General features: G+C 40.2%; 2 protein-coding genes across 2 annotated transcripts; one reads left to right on the top strand and one right to left on the bottom strand.

Annotated features, from left to right (window-relative positions):
• Window positions 1-311: 311 nt before the first annotated feature.
• Window positions 312-10409, bottom strand: septin10 (septin 10). Its single transcript, XM_083921561.1, has 10 exons — window positions 10269-10409; window positions 8290-8404; window positions 7587-7782; window positions 7269-7455; window positions 5139-5300; window positions 3699-3795; window positions 3331-3499; window positions 3113-3245; window positions 2420-2598; window positions 312-1917 (listed from the first exon to the last, which is right to left on the bottom strand). Exons 1-10 carry the CDS (start codon window positions 10296-10298, stop codon window positions 1902-1904), a joined length of 1284 nt encoding a protein of 427 aa, XP_083777687.1. The 5' UTR covers window positions 10299-10409; the 3' UTR covers window positions 312-1901.
• A 939-nt stretch (window positions 10410-11348) lies between these two features.
• sowahca (sosondowah ankyrin repeat domain family Ca) lies at window positions 11349-15096 on the top strand (the record flags this gene model as incomplete). Its single annotated transcript, XM_083922001.1, has 4 exons — window positions 11349-11703; window positions 12230-12618; window positions 13581-13970; window positions 14632-15096. 4 exons carry the CDS (start codon window positions 11349-11351, stop codon window positions 15094-15096), a joined length of 1599 nt encoding a protein of 532 aa, XP_083778127.1.
• Window positions 15097-15851: the final 755 nt, after the last annotated feature.

A 15851-nucleotide genomic window follows, 5' to 3' on the forward strand; every position in this document is an offset into this window, starting at 1 on the left:
ACAAGTGTTTCTGAACATTGGAGAAAAGAAACAACTGTATTTACATGTAATTTCCCAGTAAAGGGGCTTGATAGATCAGTCACCTTATCAATACTAGAAAGTAGTATCAGGATCAATACCGAAATTATGATCATTGTGATAAACCTGCATGAAAAAAAAAAAGAAAATTAACTTGTAGAGTCCCTCAGGGGTCTGTCCTCAGACCAATCCTTTTCTAATTGTACACGTTTCCTCTGGGTCATTTGTTCAGCGGCTTGAGCTTTGAACATAAGATTGCATATTGTGAGATAAAAACAAACAGACAAGCAGTGTGTATCATGACAAAAATGCAAAGATTTATTTAGAAAGAAGGACAAAAAGCTCCCAAATAACACTGTTTATTTCGTAGTACAAATCTGTCTTAGACAAGCTTTACTCTATTAGGCATCAGTGTGTTTCCCTGGATGTACAAGTTAAGTGGAAGTTTCACACAGATAAGGCACTAACACATATTAAGCACTCGTGTAAAATATAAAGTGGCAGTGTTTGTGAGTAAAAGTTGATTTATAAATCACACCGTACTCTGTCCTGTAAAATGCTTGGAGATGTGAAACCCTGTCTTATCATTATTACAGACAGAAGTGAATAAAGAAATAATTAGAAAAAACACAGTGAAAAATGCATCTTCCCTCTCTTCCCATACTCCCTCAACAAACACTGACTCAACATGATGCATTTCTCCACGAGTCAGCTCTTTTTAGACAGACTGCATTGCAAACTTTAACCGTTTGTGTCAGTAAGAAAAATAAGGGAGCGAATATAAAACACAATATATACGTATATAAATATATGCTGTAACATGTACCTAATCCAAAACCAAGCCTCAGCCTCCTCACCATCCTAGAAAACCAAAAAACTGGGACTGGACAAGAGAAATCCCTTTGGAAGAGCAAAAGAAGAATCAGTGTGTCTCCTGCAGGTTTTCTAATGCTGGTGCACTCATAATTAAAGTCAAAAACACAGGAGGTGTAAGAAAAAAAATGTGACATGATACAGAAAAAGGAATTATAATGCCCCGTGACCATGATTATGACAACTCTTGATGATGAATGCACAAGATCAGCTTTCAGAAATAATCTCTTAAACCCTTTTCAGACATGGATTCTGTTACGTTGCTGGATTTTGCTACAAATCTGTTAAATATCAAAGCGTCTCAGTGGAGTGATTATTCTGTAACTGCTCTATTTAAACATGACAGGACTATTACACGAAGAGCTGCTTCTCACTGCTGGAGAACAGCAGAAAAAAATAATGTGAGTGATTGTTTATCTCGGAGGCTTTATTAATGACCCTCATGAAAGAGATACTGTGATTTTTATTTTATGTAAATCTCATGAAATGCATGTCTGAAAGGGGCTTATAATAAATTAAAAGGCATGTTACAGATGTTTTGTAATGCAAAACACATTAAGAGTGTTCTTATTATACACTAAAGATATGGCAAACAGATTAAATGTAAGCGAACAAGTCCCTTGATATAGTGTTGGTACGTATTTAATTCCTTTGATCAATGTACAGCATCCAGTGAGGAGGCTGCGTGAGGATGGGCGCAAGGAAAAAAAAAAAAAGGGAGGTATGTTGAAAAACAAAGATTTTCTATAAAAATGAAAGGATAAATATAAAATATTACACAGAGGTATAAAACCCACAAAGAAGATTAAAAATACCATTGAGGAAAGTGTACACAGGATTCATGGGTACAGTCATTAAACTTTGGCAGAAACTCACACTGGCAAACACTGGTCTGTGTGGGCTGTTCCTGGTTAGTGTTTGGGACTGGCCACAAAGGGCTGGAAAGGATGTGGGCAGAATGTCACTGGTTATACTGGTCACACTGGAGTGTACTTCAGATCCCGACGTTTTCACATAAAGCCGGAACTGGAAGAGCGAACAGCAGGGAGTTGAGTCAATTTTACAGTAAATTACATATAATAATGACAAATGATGTAGCATGTTTTCTGTTAATAAGCAATCTATATGAAATACAACATAGTAAAGCCTATTTCTGTATACTACTGTGTAAATTAAATACCTGACAAATGTTTGTTGATTATATTGTCACAGCATATTTACTATAGTGGCTCTATTTCATAGTTTGACTATAACTTAAATGTCCCTTTAAACAGTAAATGGCCTGTTTTCCACTTGTTTTCTTTAGTAAGATTGAAACATTACAAAAAGAGTAATTTCATGTACAACTACGAGTAGTTAAAACAAGCCTGGTTTACTGTCAAGGAGTGCAAAATCCTCCACTGTGTATTGAACCCATTGTCAGCAGCCAATAAAGTGGAATTTGACCCTCACTGCCTACACATGTGTATCTATGGATCCTGAATATTGCCATGAAACATCAGCTTCAGCTTAAAGAGAGGCCTCTTACTTCTTGCGGTCCTTGTCCTTCTTGCCATTGGCGGTGAGGCTCTGGGCCTGCAGAAGCTGGGCGGCAGCTCGTCTCTTGCCAAAGGAACTCTGGTCTTCGTCCAGGAGCCGCTTCTTTTCCTCAAGAGCTGCCTTCTCGTCTGCATGGAGGCGCTTCAGCTGCTCAAAACGAATTTGAAGCTGAAACACACGAGAGAGAACAGAGTTACGGATACGCCTTCATTCTTGATAGCATCGAGTAAAACAAGCAAAAACACTAGAGAGCTGCCTTTCTGTGTAGCAAATTAAAATTATTACACGACTAATTTGTTTCCTCATAATGAGGTTTTGCTCATCACACTAAAATTAAATGAGATGTGAAATCATTAAAGCACTGACTTTCGCTCAAATGTTTTTTCTTCTTGAAAGAAGAAACATGAAACAATGATATTTGGTTTCCTCACTATTCATACGAGAGAAAAACAAAACAGACTGCTGAAATCTGAAATGTATTTATTTATTTTTTTTAAAATAACAAAACTTCCGAGGGAAAAAAACCCACAGTGTAATAAAAAAAGAAATTAAACTGGATGACTGTTTAATCAACTCACACACTGAGGGACAATGTCTGCATAGTTGCTACTATCTTAACACACAGTATATGCTGCTAATGAAGCGTTTCATGTGAATGGGTTTGTGTTGCACATCTACATACCTCTCTCTCAGCCTCCTTCAGCTCAGACTCCTTCTCCTTCACCCTCTGCACAAACATCTGCCTCATCTCGTCCTCTCTCTTCTGCAGCTCTACCAGGAACTCCTGACGCTTGGCCTCATAAGTCTGCTGCAAGCTGCACGCACACACACACACACGGCTGTCAGTCATTCTCCACTGTACATTTTTCATTGCATACTTACAGGTTTTTATGAGCTCACCTGACGGGTTTGCACTCTGGGCCTGTGTCTTTGAATCCCATTTCCTCCAGTTTGCAGCGTCTGTACAGCTCATAGTGGCGAGTGTGCGTCTGCTCTCTCAGGTCCTCCATGTTCACACAGATCAGCATCTCTCTCAGCTTCACAAAGTCGCAGTGACTCTCGTTCTCCACTGACACACACATAAATGTGACAAATATAAGAGTTAGCAATCCAGCTGGTATTATCAGCCACAGTACTCATTCCTACACAGGTCTGACAAGATTAACAAATGTCCATTAATTAATGTAATCCTACAATTACCAGGAAGATCTTTGGCAACACAAGCACAGCTGTGCAGGAAGACACACACCAACAATGATCCATCTTACCTTGTACTACACCCCAGGGATACTGACGAGCCTTCACCATCTTGTTGCCAACGCTGACTTCTTCTGTGCTGCCGACAACAGCAAAAGGCAAAAGACCCTACAAAAACAGCTCATTAGTTCAAACATGAACTGCAAGCAAGGCTGGATCCACAATGCTATTATCAAAACTGAACCTAGGGGTGGGTGATATGGCAAAAATATCCTCTCCCAAATGTTTTTTTTTTTTTTACAGTAAAATCACAATCACAATTTTTTTACATTGATTTTTTATTATGTTGCGAGTTACTGAACAGTGCTATGTAAAAATATGGCCCCAAAAGAAAAGAAAACGAATTTATGCCCATTTATGCCTAGGAACCTTTCTTAATATTTTTTAATCTGTAAATAATGCAATTTTGCAAACTTGTGCCTACAACAAAGCTACCTAAGGCACCTGTTGCCTCTGTTGGCTGAATTGTGGCTGGTCTCCTCGCTGTTTCACTTTCAGCATACTGTTTGTTAGTGTCTCTGTGTGTGTGTGTGTGTGTGTGTGTGTGTGTGTGTGTGTGTGTGTGTGTGTGTGTGTGTGTGTGTGTGTGTGATTTGGGCAGAAAGGGGGCTCTGTGAAGTGACGCCGCTGCCTCCTTGTTAAACACATAAGGAGACTGCGGCTGCATGGGACATACCTGTTTTTAGCACATATTTTACAGCTTGTTCAACATGTTCTATGAATAAGTGTGGACAGACAGCGTTGATGGGATGCGATAGTCTGGCGCTCGATCACTACACTAAAGGAATATACAGTAGTTCTGATGACTAAAGTGAAAAATGCAGACAAACCAACATATCACAAAAACTTCAAAACATTTTACCGACTTAAAATGCATAAATACAACTAGAAAGCAAAGGAGTCTGTGAGTGTGTGTGAAAGAGAGAGAGAAAGAGAGACAGAGAGAGTGCGAGTGTGTGAGTGAGTGAGTGAGTGAGTGAGTGAGTGAGTGAGTGAGTGAGTGAGTGAGTGTGTTTGTCCTTTGCATATCTCAAGAACTGTTCATCTGATCTACTTCATACAAATTCTAATTTCTATCCATATACAGTGGCACCCATCTGCTTCTACATCAATTTGTTTACATTTTGAAATTTGTCTAAATTTGTTTTTTGGACAATCATCCAATCGACTTCACATCTGGCAGGTGTATTGCCGAGGACCCAAGGGAGTGCAGTGTCTAGTGTAAAGTTGATCGGATTAGCGCATCTTGAGAACACAGCAAGCAGCACTTGCCAAGGCAAAGCAACTGGCCTGTTCTGAACAGGCACGCGCTCCGAATGGGCAATGCACTAATAACAGTAAATATGTGAAATTTGTCACAACAGAACACATGCTATGAACTAGTTCTAGCATAACCCGGCCCTAAGAAAGCACTCTAGATCAAGGGGGTGGTATTCTGTGTGCTTCCTTACATTCATGGTAGTGTTGACCTTCGCGACAGTCTCATCATCCAGAGGAAACTGGTAGATCTGGACACCGTTGCTGACCAGCTCACTCATGATTTTGATCTTGAACTTATGCAGCTCGCTCTTACTGATAGTGTCAGCTTTGGCGATCACTGGGATGATGTTCACCTAATGCAACATAGAAGAGAATAAAGAAACAGATTATTCTTCTAAAAAATATTATCTGTAGGCTTCAGAGAAAAAAATAGACCTTTAATGCAATCTGTAAAAAAATAAAAAATAAAATTAATTAAATTTTTAATTAATTAATAAAATTATATTTTTAACTTCTTGAAACTGCTAATGAGAGACATGGGGTAAAAATGCAAAAGGAAGAAAAATGTTCCCGCAGAGGGCACCAAGATAATCATATTTGAAATTCTACCGGTAGAAGATTTATTTGACTTATTCTGGTTTAAAAATGTCTTCAGAAGCAAGTAAAGTAAAAGGGTAACTTCCCTGAACTTCGAGCAGAGCTGCTCCCGCTGCTATAGACATCCGAGCTAAAAACAAGCTAATCTCACTGATCGACAAAGCATGAAACTACATATAGACACATTAAAATGCATCCATTAGTGTGACTCTGGCAAAGTACGAGCAATAGTACATTTTTTAAAAAACTATCCAAGCTGTATTTAATTTCATTATCTGTATCTAAAATACTTTTAAAAACTGTGTTTAGATAAGTGTTCTATAAACCAGGATTACTGATGTTATTTCAGGCTCAGCAGCCCACTCTGCTGACCAAGTCGTCCCACATTCCACTCCTGGCTGTCTGTCTGCTGCATTGAACCAAAGACGGGCTTGGAATGAGTTGTTGTCACAACCTTCTGGGACAGACCACACACCCGTACACACATACAGAACACACACTGATCCCAGTAGAGAAAACAAAACAATGCTAGGAGATCTCTTCCAACAGCTGTCTGAGTGAGAGACTGGCTGTCTTTCCGTCAGTGCTGCAGATTCAACAAATGGCTCTTGCTGTGTATCTGTACAGTGACACAAAAGGACAACTCGAGTGTGTATGTGTGAGGTGATTACAGCATTCCACTGCTTTCCCTCCTCCATTCACACGCAAATCCAGGGTTACTGACACTCCACAGCCGTGAAATCACACAAGCGCACAAAAAACACAAAGTCACTACACACAGAGAGCATGGGAAAGTTTCTGACCACTTCAAGAGTGAAGGGAGGAGTTTAGTCAGCTGGATAGTGAAGCTCTCCCAACAGTCAGACATTAAAAACACTTAGAGGAAAGTCTAGCACAGTCTCTCTACACATCAGTTTGTATCTGACTCTTCATCGTCCATTGTGTTCCTATTGATGTGTTAACAAATAAATCAGATATACTGACATCTCAGCTACACAATACACAAACCAGGGTTCTTCAGCAGCCCAAAGAATTGACTGGTCCATTTTAAAATATCAATGTCAAACGTCAGTCCAAGAAATGCAGGCACATTTTAGATCAATGCATCATCATCTCTCCAGAGTCAAACCTGTTCCTGTATTTAACTCCTGAAAAAAGGTGCGTGCATCACCTCACCTCTTTTTCTCGCTAGTTCTTGGGTAAAGACAAGCTCGACAATTCTGGTTATGTCGTTTTAGAACAAGTTCATTCATCTGCCATTTTAAGCAGTCAGATAAAATGTTTTCTTGCCCTCCGAAAAGCTGGATAACAGGTAAATGTCACCATCTAATACAATTACTATGTGAAACAATTTGTATCAGTCCAGTAAAATCGACCATTTTCAAAAATGTCCTGATATTACCCTGATTATTCCAAAAACACACACATTTTCGCACATCTATCTTTGTGAGGACTTTCATTGGCATAAAACATTCCCCAGCCCCTTACACTAACCTTAACCATCACAACTAAATGCCTAACCAAGAACCTTACCTTAACCTAAACCTTATTCAGACCTGAATGTTAAAACCAAGTCTTAACTCCAAAACAAGCCTTTGACAAAGTGAGGAATGGACAAAATGTCTTCATTTTTGAAAAATTGTCCTCACTGTCAGGAAAATTCTAAAACTGGTTCTTACAAAGATAGCTGCACACACACACAAACACAGTGATTCTTCTCCTACCTTGCTGTCTAGTTTTTTCATAGTGACCAGGTCCAGGGATTTGAGTGAATGACCTGAGGGGGAGATAAAGTAAAGGCAGGCGTGGACCCGTGAGTCGTGGTAGTTGTGAAGAGAGCGTTTGATTTTTAGCTCCTCCTGTAGATAACTTTCAAACTGCCTGTCGATGTAGTCCACCACTGGCTGATAGCTAAAGGAAAGACATAAAAGGCTGATTAGAAATGTGTGTATTATGACTGGTTAACACAGAATAGTTCACAATGGCAGTACATTTAAATCATAATCACAGTCACTTTCTCAGCATCACTCAAATCCTCCCACCTCTCTTGTTTGTTCATTTGGTCTCCGAAGCCCACAGTGTTGACCACAGTAAGGCGAAGGCGGACATTACTCTCCTGTAGGTCATAGGTTTGAGCCCGCAGCTTCACTTGAGGCTCAAAGTGGGATGACTCAAAGTTCTCAAAGTTGGTATTGAACAGCGTGTCCATCAGGGTAGACTTGCCGATACCGGTTTCACCTAGAGCCAAAAAAGAACTCGATGGTTGAGTCAAATAAAGCAGTGAGATTTAGAAACTGGCACTCCAATGCCATAATAAACTGCTTCAAATGAGATGTCTGACTAAACAGTTGTTGAGGAAGAAGAAATGTTACTCATTCACTGACCAGATTTACCAGCTGGTGGAGAGATTTGAACCAGCAGGATCATTCTCACCACAATGCTTCTTAACCCTCTGACCACTTGTCTATGTCAGCGCCCAATACCCAACACTTAATAATTAGGAGTATCAAGCAATGTCATTGGGATCAAAGAGCAATCTAGCTCAAGATAAGGAGGGAAGAAGACAGACCTTAGCAATGGCAGTGAAATCAGGTAGTCAAGTCAAACAATGTGTTTGTGTGTATGTGAGTGAAGAATGTATTTGAAGAATGTATTTGAATAGTAGCATCCTGTGTGCATCTGTGTTTCACTATGGGTATGTGTATTATGCTGTATGTCTGTGTTTATGTATGTATGACAACGTACCAATGCAAAGAATATTGAAGCAGAAGCCCTGGCAGATGGACTTGTTGACAAGCTGATCTGGGAGGCTGTCGAAGCCCACATGGCCTGCCAGGGACAGGGGCCGAACTACTTTATCCTGAGGAAGAAATTGCACAGACAGACAGATCATTCTCAAGATGCTGTAGACATTTTCTCCTCAAAAAACATATAGGCATTGTTCACTTGCAAGCCATTACTTTCCAGCTTCATACATTTAAATTTTGTTGTAGGGATGCACAATTCTGGCAACATATCAATGAAGAAATGTCCTAATGTGAGTAATTAAAATGGAACCACAAAATAATGCACTTGCACTTACTAACAAATTGAATCATTCGCACATTGAATGACCCATGTACCTATAATATTTATACATTACTTTTTTAGCATACACACCTTCATTTCTTGGAATTAAAAAGCATTGCAATTTTAGAGTATTACATTTACAGGTTGCTCTAGGTAGTTGATATAAAAGACATAAAACATGTTCTAATCTTCATAAGTTCATATCTGAGCCATTGAGAGACACATGAGAAAAATCCTATCCTGTTTGGGAATATCTTTAAATGTGGAGGCTAAGAAAAAGGTTTACATAGACTACAGCCTGTGGCTACTCCATCTTCGTTTAACTGCATTACCCTCTGACCTGCACCCTTCTGAACTTGTATTCAGAAATCCAGGCAGATTCCAAGATTGCTAGTTGGTTAGCAGAGGACACCGACTCAGTTATGCTGTTATTACAAGCAGTTTTAATATTAAATTGAATCACAAATATGTAACATTTTAGATATCCATATACCATTTCTCCTTGTCAAAATTGAATCCTTATAGTCAGAATGATAATTTAAGATATCCACAATGACATTCTTCCTATCTACAATTGCCATTTCAGATATCCACAACGGCATTCTTACTAGTACAAATTTCAAGTTTATTGGGCTTTCAATTCTACATATCCAAAATTACATTTGAAATATCTAGAATGAACATTTGAAATATCTGTAATGACATTCTTACTAGGAAAATCCCAGTTGTACATATCCCTATTGACATTTTTACTAGTCAGAATGTATTTTGGATAGTAAAACTCACATTATGGCTCTCTGGAATGTTTTTTCATTTGGGATATTTGAAATTAAAAATATCAGTAACAATTGGATTGTAGATATTTGAAATGGGAGGTTTTCTGAGTAAGAATGGCATTACAGATATGCAGAATGTTCTTTCTAGATATCTCAAATGTAATTGTGCATATCTAAAATTGAAAGCACAAGAAACATGAATGGCAAAAGTGACGTAATTAGTACTAGTAAGAATGACGTCGTGGATGTCTAAATTGACTACTGGAGATAGGAAGACTGTCATTTACATATGAAATGTTCCTTCTGACTTGGAAGAATTGAATTACAGATATCTGTAATACATATCCAGTCTAGCTGCTAGATGTTAAAACCGGTTTGCCATGTGATGTAGTACAATTTGCTGACCTTAAGGAAATTCCTCATGATAGACCTCCAAAATGTGAATGACTTTTAAAATATGTTGTCTTTATGGGGGGAATTAAACTAAACTCAAGTGTTTGTTGTACGCGAGATATCTAGCACACAACTAATTTTATAAACTTTTGACGTTTGTTTTATGGCTAACGTAGTGTTAGCCATTAGCGCCCTCCTCGGTGTATTTTGATGAAAGATGTAGCACGGAAAATGCCTTTAGAAAAGTTTAGTACTTAAATTAAAAAGCCCCTCTTGGTGTTCTGGTTTCATGTAGTAAAGGGCAGGTGTGTTTTTGTGTTATACACTGCGTAAGTTACTTTGAACTGCCATTGTTTCGATAACTTTAAACAGAAAGTAGGCTAGGGTTAGCAGTAGCTTAGCTAACTTAATGATAGCCCCGGACACTCCCTGCTCAACTGTCAAGAACACTGTCACTTGTCAACCACAAAGGAGAAAAATACTAACCGGCTGCAGAGCAACATCCGTAGAAGCCATAGTTTTAGCCAGAAGTTAATAACCCAGACAGGTTCAGAAATAATACAGCAAAACTAAATAAAGACCGACTTCTTTTTTTAGATTGGGACCGCCTCACTGCGTTTACTGTCGACAACTGGGCAGACTAGTCTACTCCAAACCAGATAGGAATGAGGTGAAATCTATAATTTGTACATTTGCAAAAAAAATAAAATTCGACAAATTAGGGTCATGGGTCATGTACCTACACACATTCATGTGTGTTGAGGCGTCAAATAGACGACAATTGTAAGAAAATGTAGCCAAACAATGATAGTTTAATACAGTAATACTCTCACCCCCCCTTTTAGTATAATGGTACAGCTCAACTCAATTTCCCCAGTCGCTTCCATGGCATGTTGTGGACTGTCACAATTTGTCAGAATTTTGAGAATTCACCAGGAAATACAATATTTTTGGCGTTTAAAAAAAGTACATATTGTTTTTGGCCTCATTAGCTAATTTCCAATACCAAGCTGTTGTTTACTCATATTTAATAGTGAAATGGAGGTATTTCACAAAGATGATTCCCCTCATAACTTCTCATTGTGTTAGCTTAAAAATTGCTTAAAAATTGTAACCAATATTTATTTCACTTTGTATAGTTTCATTTTTGTTGACATTGACTGTTGGTCATTTGTCCCATCACAGTTCGGTCGAAACTTACAATAAAACCGCAGTCTGTTGTTTTTTTGTCTTTAAACATCCATGCCATATACTGTAGATCCATGCTCTTAGTACATGGTCGATTTAGCTAGTAATTGGAAGATTGAATTTACGAGGCGCACGGGAACGCAGCATAATTTGTTGCCTTGCATGGTTGCCTCAGCTACGTGCGACCCCTATCTGCAAGAGCTCGACACTCCCCGTGGAGGAGAGGAGATTAGGAGAAGAGGAAGATGCTGTCATCCGTCGTCAACATGGATGTGTCACCGACCTAAGTAGCGACAGTGGCGTGAACATGGGGTCATTTTGAAGCGTCCTTGTGTAACTTATTCCGCTATCTTTGCGCTCTGTTCGGGGTCGTTCGGGATGATGATGGCGTCCCAGTGCACGGAGCAAGCCGTGCAGGAGTTCCTGATGGAGAGAGGAGGGAGGGTCCAACAGATGGAGCTGATCGATCATTTCCTATCAGTTTCGGGGCAAAATGACCCGTCGAAGGAATGCGTGGATCACGAAAATCTGAGACGCATCGTGGACAACGTGGGTTTCGTGGCCGTGGAAAACGGCGTGAAATTTGTTTGTTTGAACACTGAAGGCAGCGCGGAGTCTATGATGCGTGTGGACACGGGGGGCCACGATCACACGGAGTGCAACGGTAATAATACACAGGAAACACTGGAGAACAACTATGTCAACGGCAACCCTGGCAACGGAGAACAAACAGGTGAGCGATACACACTTTGTGTTGATGTTATTCTCACCTATGTGATTATTGTCCATGATTTTTATTGTTTAAATATTCTACATAAATATGCAAAATCCTGCTTTTTTTCTTAATCTAACCTATATGTATATCTGTGTTCAACAATAATCTACTTATTTATTTATTTACTTAGATTGTATTGTCTTGCATTGGCCCTCTGAACAGCCACAACATTATCATTAAGTGTCATTGTTTGGCCATTGTTTTTGAAGGCCAATACCAACCCATAGTCTGAAGCTCTGAAAAACCAGTGGTCAGGACCTTTTCATTTTGACCTCTTTCTTGCCAAAAATCACAACAAGTCTCCAACAACTCAGAATAATGATAACTCAAAGGAATAACCAGATTAGCCTAATGCATACCCGTGGGGATTACAATGTAAACGTTGCTTTGAAGTTACTTCAGGTTAAGACTGCCATAAACAACTTCATTCTGCAGCAGAACTGAATGACAATAACAAAAAAGAACATGTCCAATGCTTTCACAGGAGCATCCAGCTCGTTGGCTGCCAACCTGGACAATGACAAAGAGTCAAATGGTAATGGGCACCCTGCAGCCCCCTCTCAGAATAATAAGAGCAACACTGGGACTCCTACCTCAGGTGGAGGAGGGGAGGTGAAGTTGAGGGAGAGGAGAAGGCGGGAGTCAGCTCCAGTGATAGGGATTGCAGATCTGGACCAGGCTCACCCTGCGGGGTTCCACAGCCAGCAGGTGAGAGGGGCACGCAGGGTGTCCAAAGGGTCCCAGCGGGCCTTGCTGATCAGCTGCCTTTCTGAAGACAGTGCCTTGGAAGGGCTGGACCCTGTCGGAGATGTCAACACACCCAAGGGGAGTCGCAGGAACTTCATAGAGCTGATGATGAGTAGTTCTCCTCAGGTAGGATATGTTTATCTGGCATGAAAAAGCTTCCATGTATATTATTATCGTCTTTTTATATGTGGGCGGAGTGTATGAATGTGTTTGTGAATTTGGCAAGTAGTGTCAAAGTGCCTTGGGTTGTCTGAATACTGTGGACCACATAAGTACAGGTCCACATGTATGGCAGCTTTACAAAGCTCTCTGCAGTTAAGAGAGCACTTGTTTTTGTTTTAAAAATGCTCTTCAACCTGTAAAATTTACTGATCCAGATGTTTTTTAAGTTTAGCCACACCTAAAGCAGTAATGTCACATCAGGTGTTTTAACTTTTGGGTGTGCTCCACAACCTGAATGACACACACTTATCCATTGATAAAATGAAGCAGGTTTCCCTGCCTTTGCCGTGGTGTGGCTTGCCACATGGCCAAGAGCATTTGACAGCTGGCAGGAAACCCCATTTGGGGTGTAACCAGTAATGCAATATTCATGAAGTGTGACTCCACAGCAGCAATTTTCTGTCTTATGTAACCGACAGACACAGGTATGTAATCTAGCTGACCTCAACTCTTAGGCCGGTTGACCTATGATCGCTTTTTGGTGATCATCATAAGGAAATAATCAACAAAATGAATTATTTCAAAACAGATTGGTTTTCTGCTTCAGCTTCATACTTGATGAACAGTGGTGCTCAGTACACTGGTATCTGACCTACTTTTGTTCATCTGGTATTTCACAAATAACAACAAAAAATGAATGTGGTTCTTTAAATGGGAACATTTTGTTTTGTGAAGCTGTTATTTACAATGAGGTCCTGTGAAGAACCATTTTAGCAGGCTATTGGCAAAAAAACATTTCTACAAGCCATCTTTACATCACCATAAAGCATTCTGCAGTGGTACAAAGCTAAAAAAAATACTGTATTAAAAGGAGACACAAAAAGTGTATGTAAAGTGTTCACTTCTTTTACTTCTTCCTCTTGCAGGTTCGGAGGTCTCTGATCAACCGTGGTTCACGGGTTCGTGACTCAGTGAGGAGCGATGGAGATTCGGCATCGCTCCTCTCCTCGGCCACTGATGAGGACTGTGCCTCAGTGACCCTGGACCCGCTGGAGCATGAGTGGATGCTGTGTGCCTCAGACGGCCTGTGGGAAAGCCTGCAGCCCCTGCTCGCTGTGGAACCCAGCCTAGTGGCCAAGAAAGACTTTGTGACAGGCTTTACCTGCCTCCACTGGGCGGCCAAGCAGGGCAAAGCTGAGCTGCTCTCACAGCTGCTGGCCTTCGCCAAGGAGTACGCTATACCGGTGAATGTAAATGTGAGATCGAGCGCTGGCTACACACCACTACACCTGGCAGCTATGCATGGACACACACAGGTGGGTTGCGTATATGTTTGGTGGTATCGAGGTGTATCTGCTGTCTGAATCTAGAGTCCTCAAGCTACTCTTTTAAAACAGACTGAGTAATCCAGAAAAAGAATGAGCTAACTTCATTTATATCAACTTTTTTTTCAGAAAAATGAGTTTAAAAGCTGTGTTATCATTTGTAGTCACAAGTTTAGCATGTGATGACAAACATAAACAATTTTCGAGAAAGGTAAATAAATAGAATTTAAAAAAAAATTCTTGTAATTAATCAATTTTTCCTTTTCTTTTTGGACAGTGACAGCATTCATTAATCCACAGATAAACAACTGTAAATGAGTCAGAGTTAGACTAAAAGGCTAGATAATAAAACACGATAAATAACACTTTACACTGTAGAAGTCTCCGTTTTAGCGCCTGTCTCTTTAAGCCACTGTCATTGCAGCTGAGAAATGACTGTAACGGCACTGTCGCAGCTCTTTCTACATAAATATATATATGGCTTGTTTAAAGGCACAGTTTCTGAATACAGGCTGTGTGCCTTTCAATGTAGATTGAGTATTTTAAAACTTTCTCAGTATTTATATAGCACCCCAACCTGCTTTATAATCCAAAAAGACATCAGTCTCTCATTTTTTACAATATGGGACCTCTAATGTGCTGTGATTGACAGGTGGTCCGTGTGTTGCTGTCAGACTGGGAGGCAGACCTTGAGGCTCGAGACTACAGCGGGAGGCGAGCCATCCAGTACCTGTCCCCACCACTGGCCGCTGACCTGCAGGAGGTGGGAGTGGTCACCTCACCTGGAGCCGAATCAGACAACGAAAACACTAACAGTGGCAGTAGCGGAGGGCGCGGCTGGCGATTTCCCAGAGTCCTCCAGGGCAATCTGAATCCACTGCGGCTCCTAAACCCACCGGCTGAGGCAGCAGAGGAGGGAGTAGTGACCGGAAGGACCAAGGGGGGGATGCAGAGGAAGTCATCTTTGAGCCGGCTGAATGCCCGGCTGCACCGAGGACGCCACCGAGCCCAGATCATCCACAGCGCGTCCTTCAGGGACACGGGGGAGGTGGGAAGAGGAGAGGAGCTTCCCAGCAGCCCTCTCCGAACCCGACCACTGTCCAACCTGTTTGGATGAAGTAACACAACTCTGATGTGTTGATTTACAAAATACAGTTTACTCACCTTTATAAGCTGACATGTCAGACATTTGTATGGCAAACATTAACAGCACACATTCTAATATACAGTATAGTGTTAAGCTGATTTTAAGTTTTATTATTTTGAGATTTTATAACCTTAAATGTGTGTTTGTCGAAAGATCTAACTTATATTTTGTTCCTGATGCAGTTATGAGGCATATGTTGGTCACTGAGGGCGGGTCACAGTTCATGTAGCATTTTATTTTTCACGGCAATTCATTGAGTTCAACCTGAATTGCTTTTGAACCTTTTCTATCATGTTTTTAGGCTCTGTTTTTAGAGCAGATAGAAAACATTTAATCTGTTTTTGTCTTTATTACGGTACTAAAACAATGTTCACATAAATGCAAAAGCAACAGGCAGGAATGTATTTTTTTGTAGGTTTTCCCTAGGATTTGACTCACAGTGGTGAGGGATTTAAAAGTGGCACTTAGGTTTGATTCCACACACAGTTGTACAAACTCTTGTTTTTGTTTTTCAGAGTAAAGTAATATATGCATAGAACTAATTTTCTATATTTCAACCTACTTTGATTGGGTGGTGCTGTTTTTCTGAAATACACTTCAGTAATGTGAATTTTTTTTTTCACGTAAGTACCAGATTTGTTGTGACAACAGAATTCTTGTATGTCCAAACCATGTACAGTTTTGCACTTGTCACTTTGAAGATAGTTTGTGATTATGGGAGGAAA

This window comes from Echiichthys vipera (assembly GCF_963691815.1).
Source record: "Echiichthys vipera genome assembly, chromosome: 10".
Classification (NCBI taxonomy): domain Eukaryota; kingdom Metazoa; phylum Chordata; class Actinopteri; order Perciformes; family Trachinidae; genus Echiichthys; species Echiichthys vipera.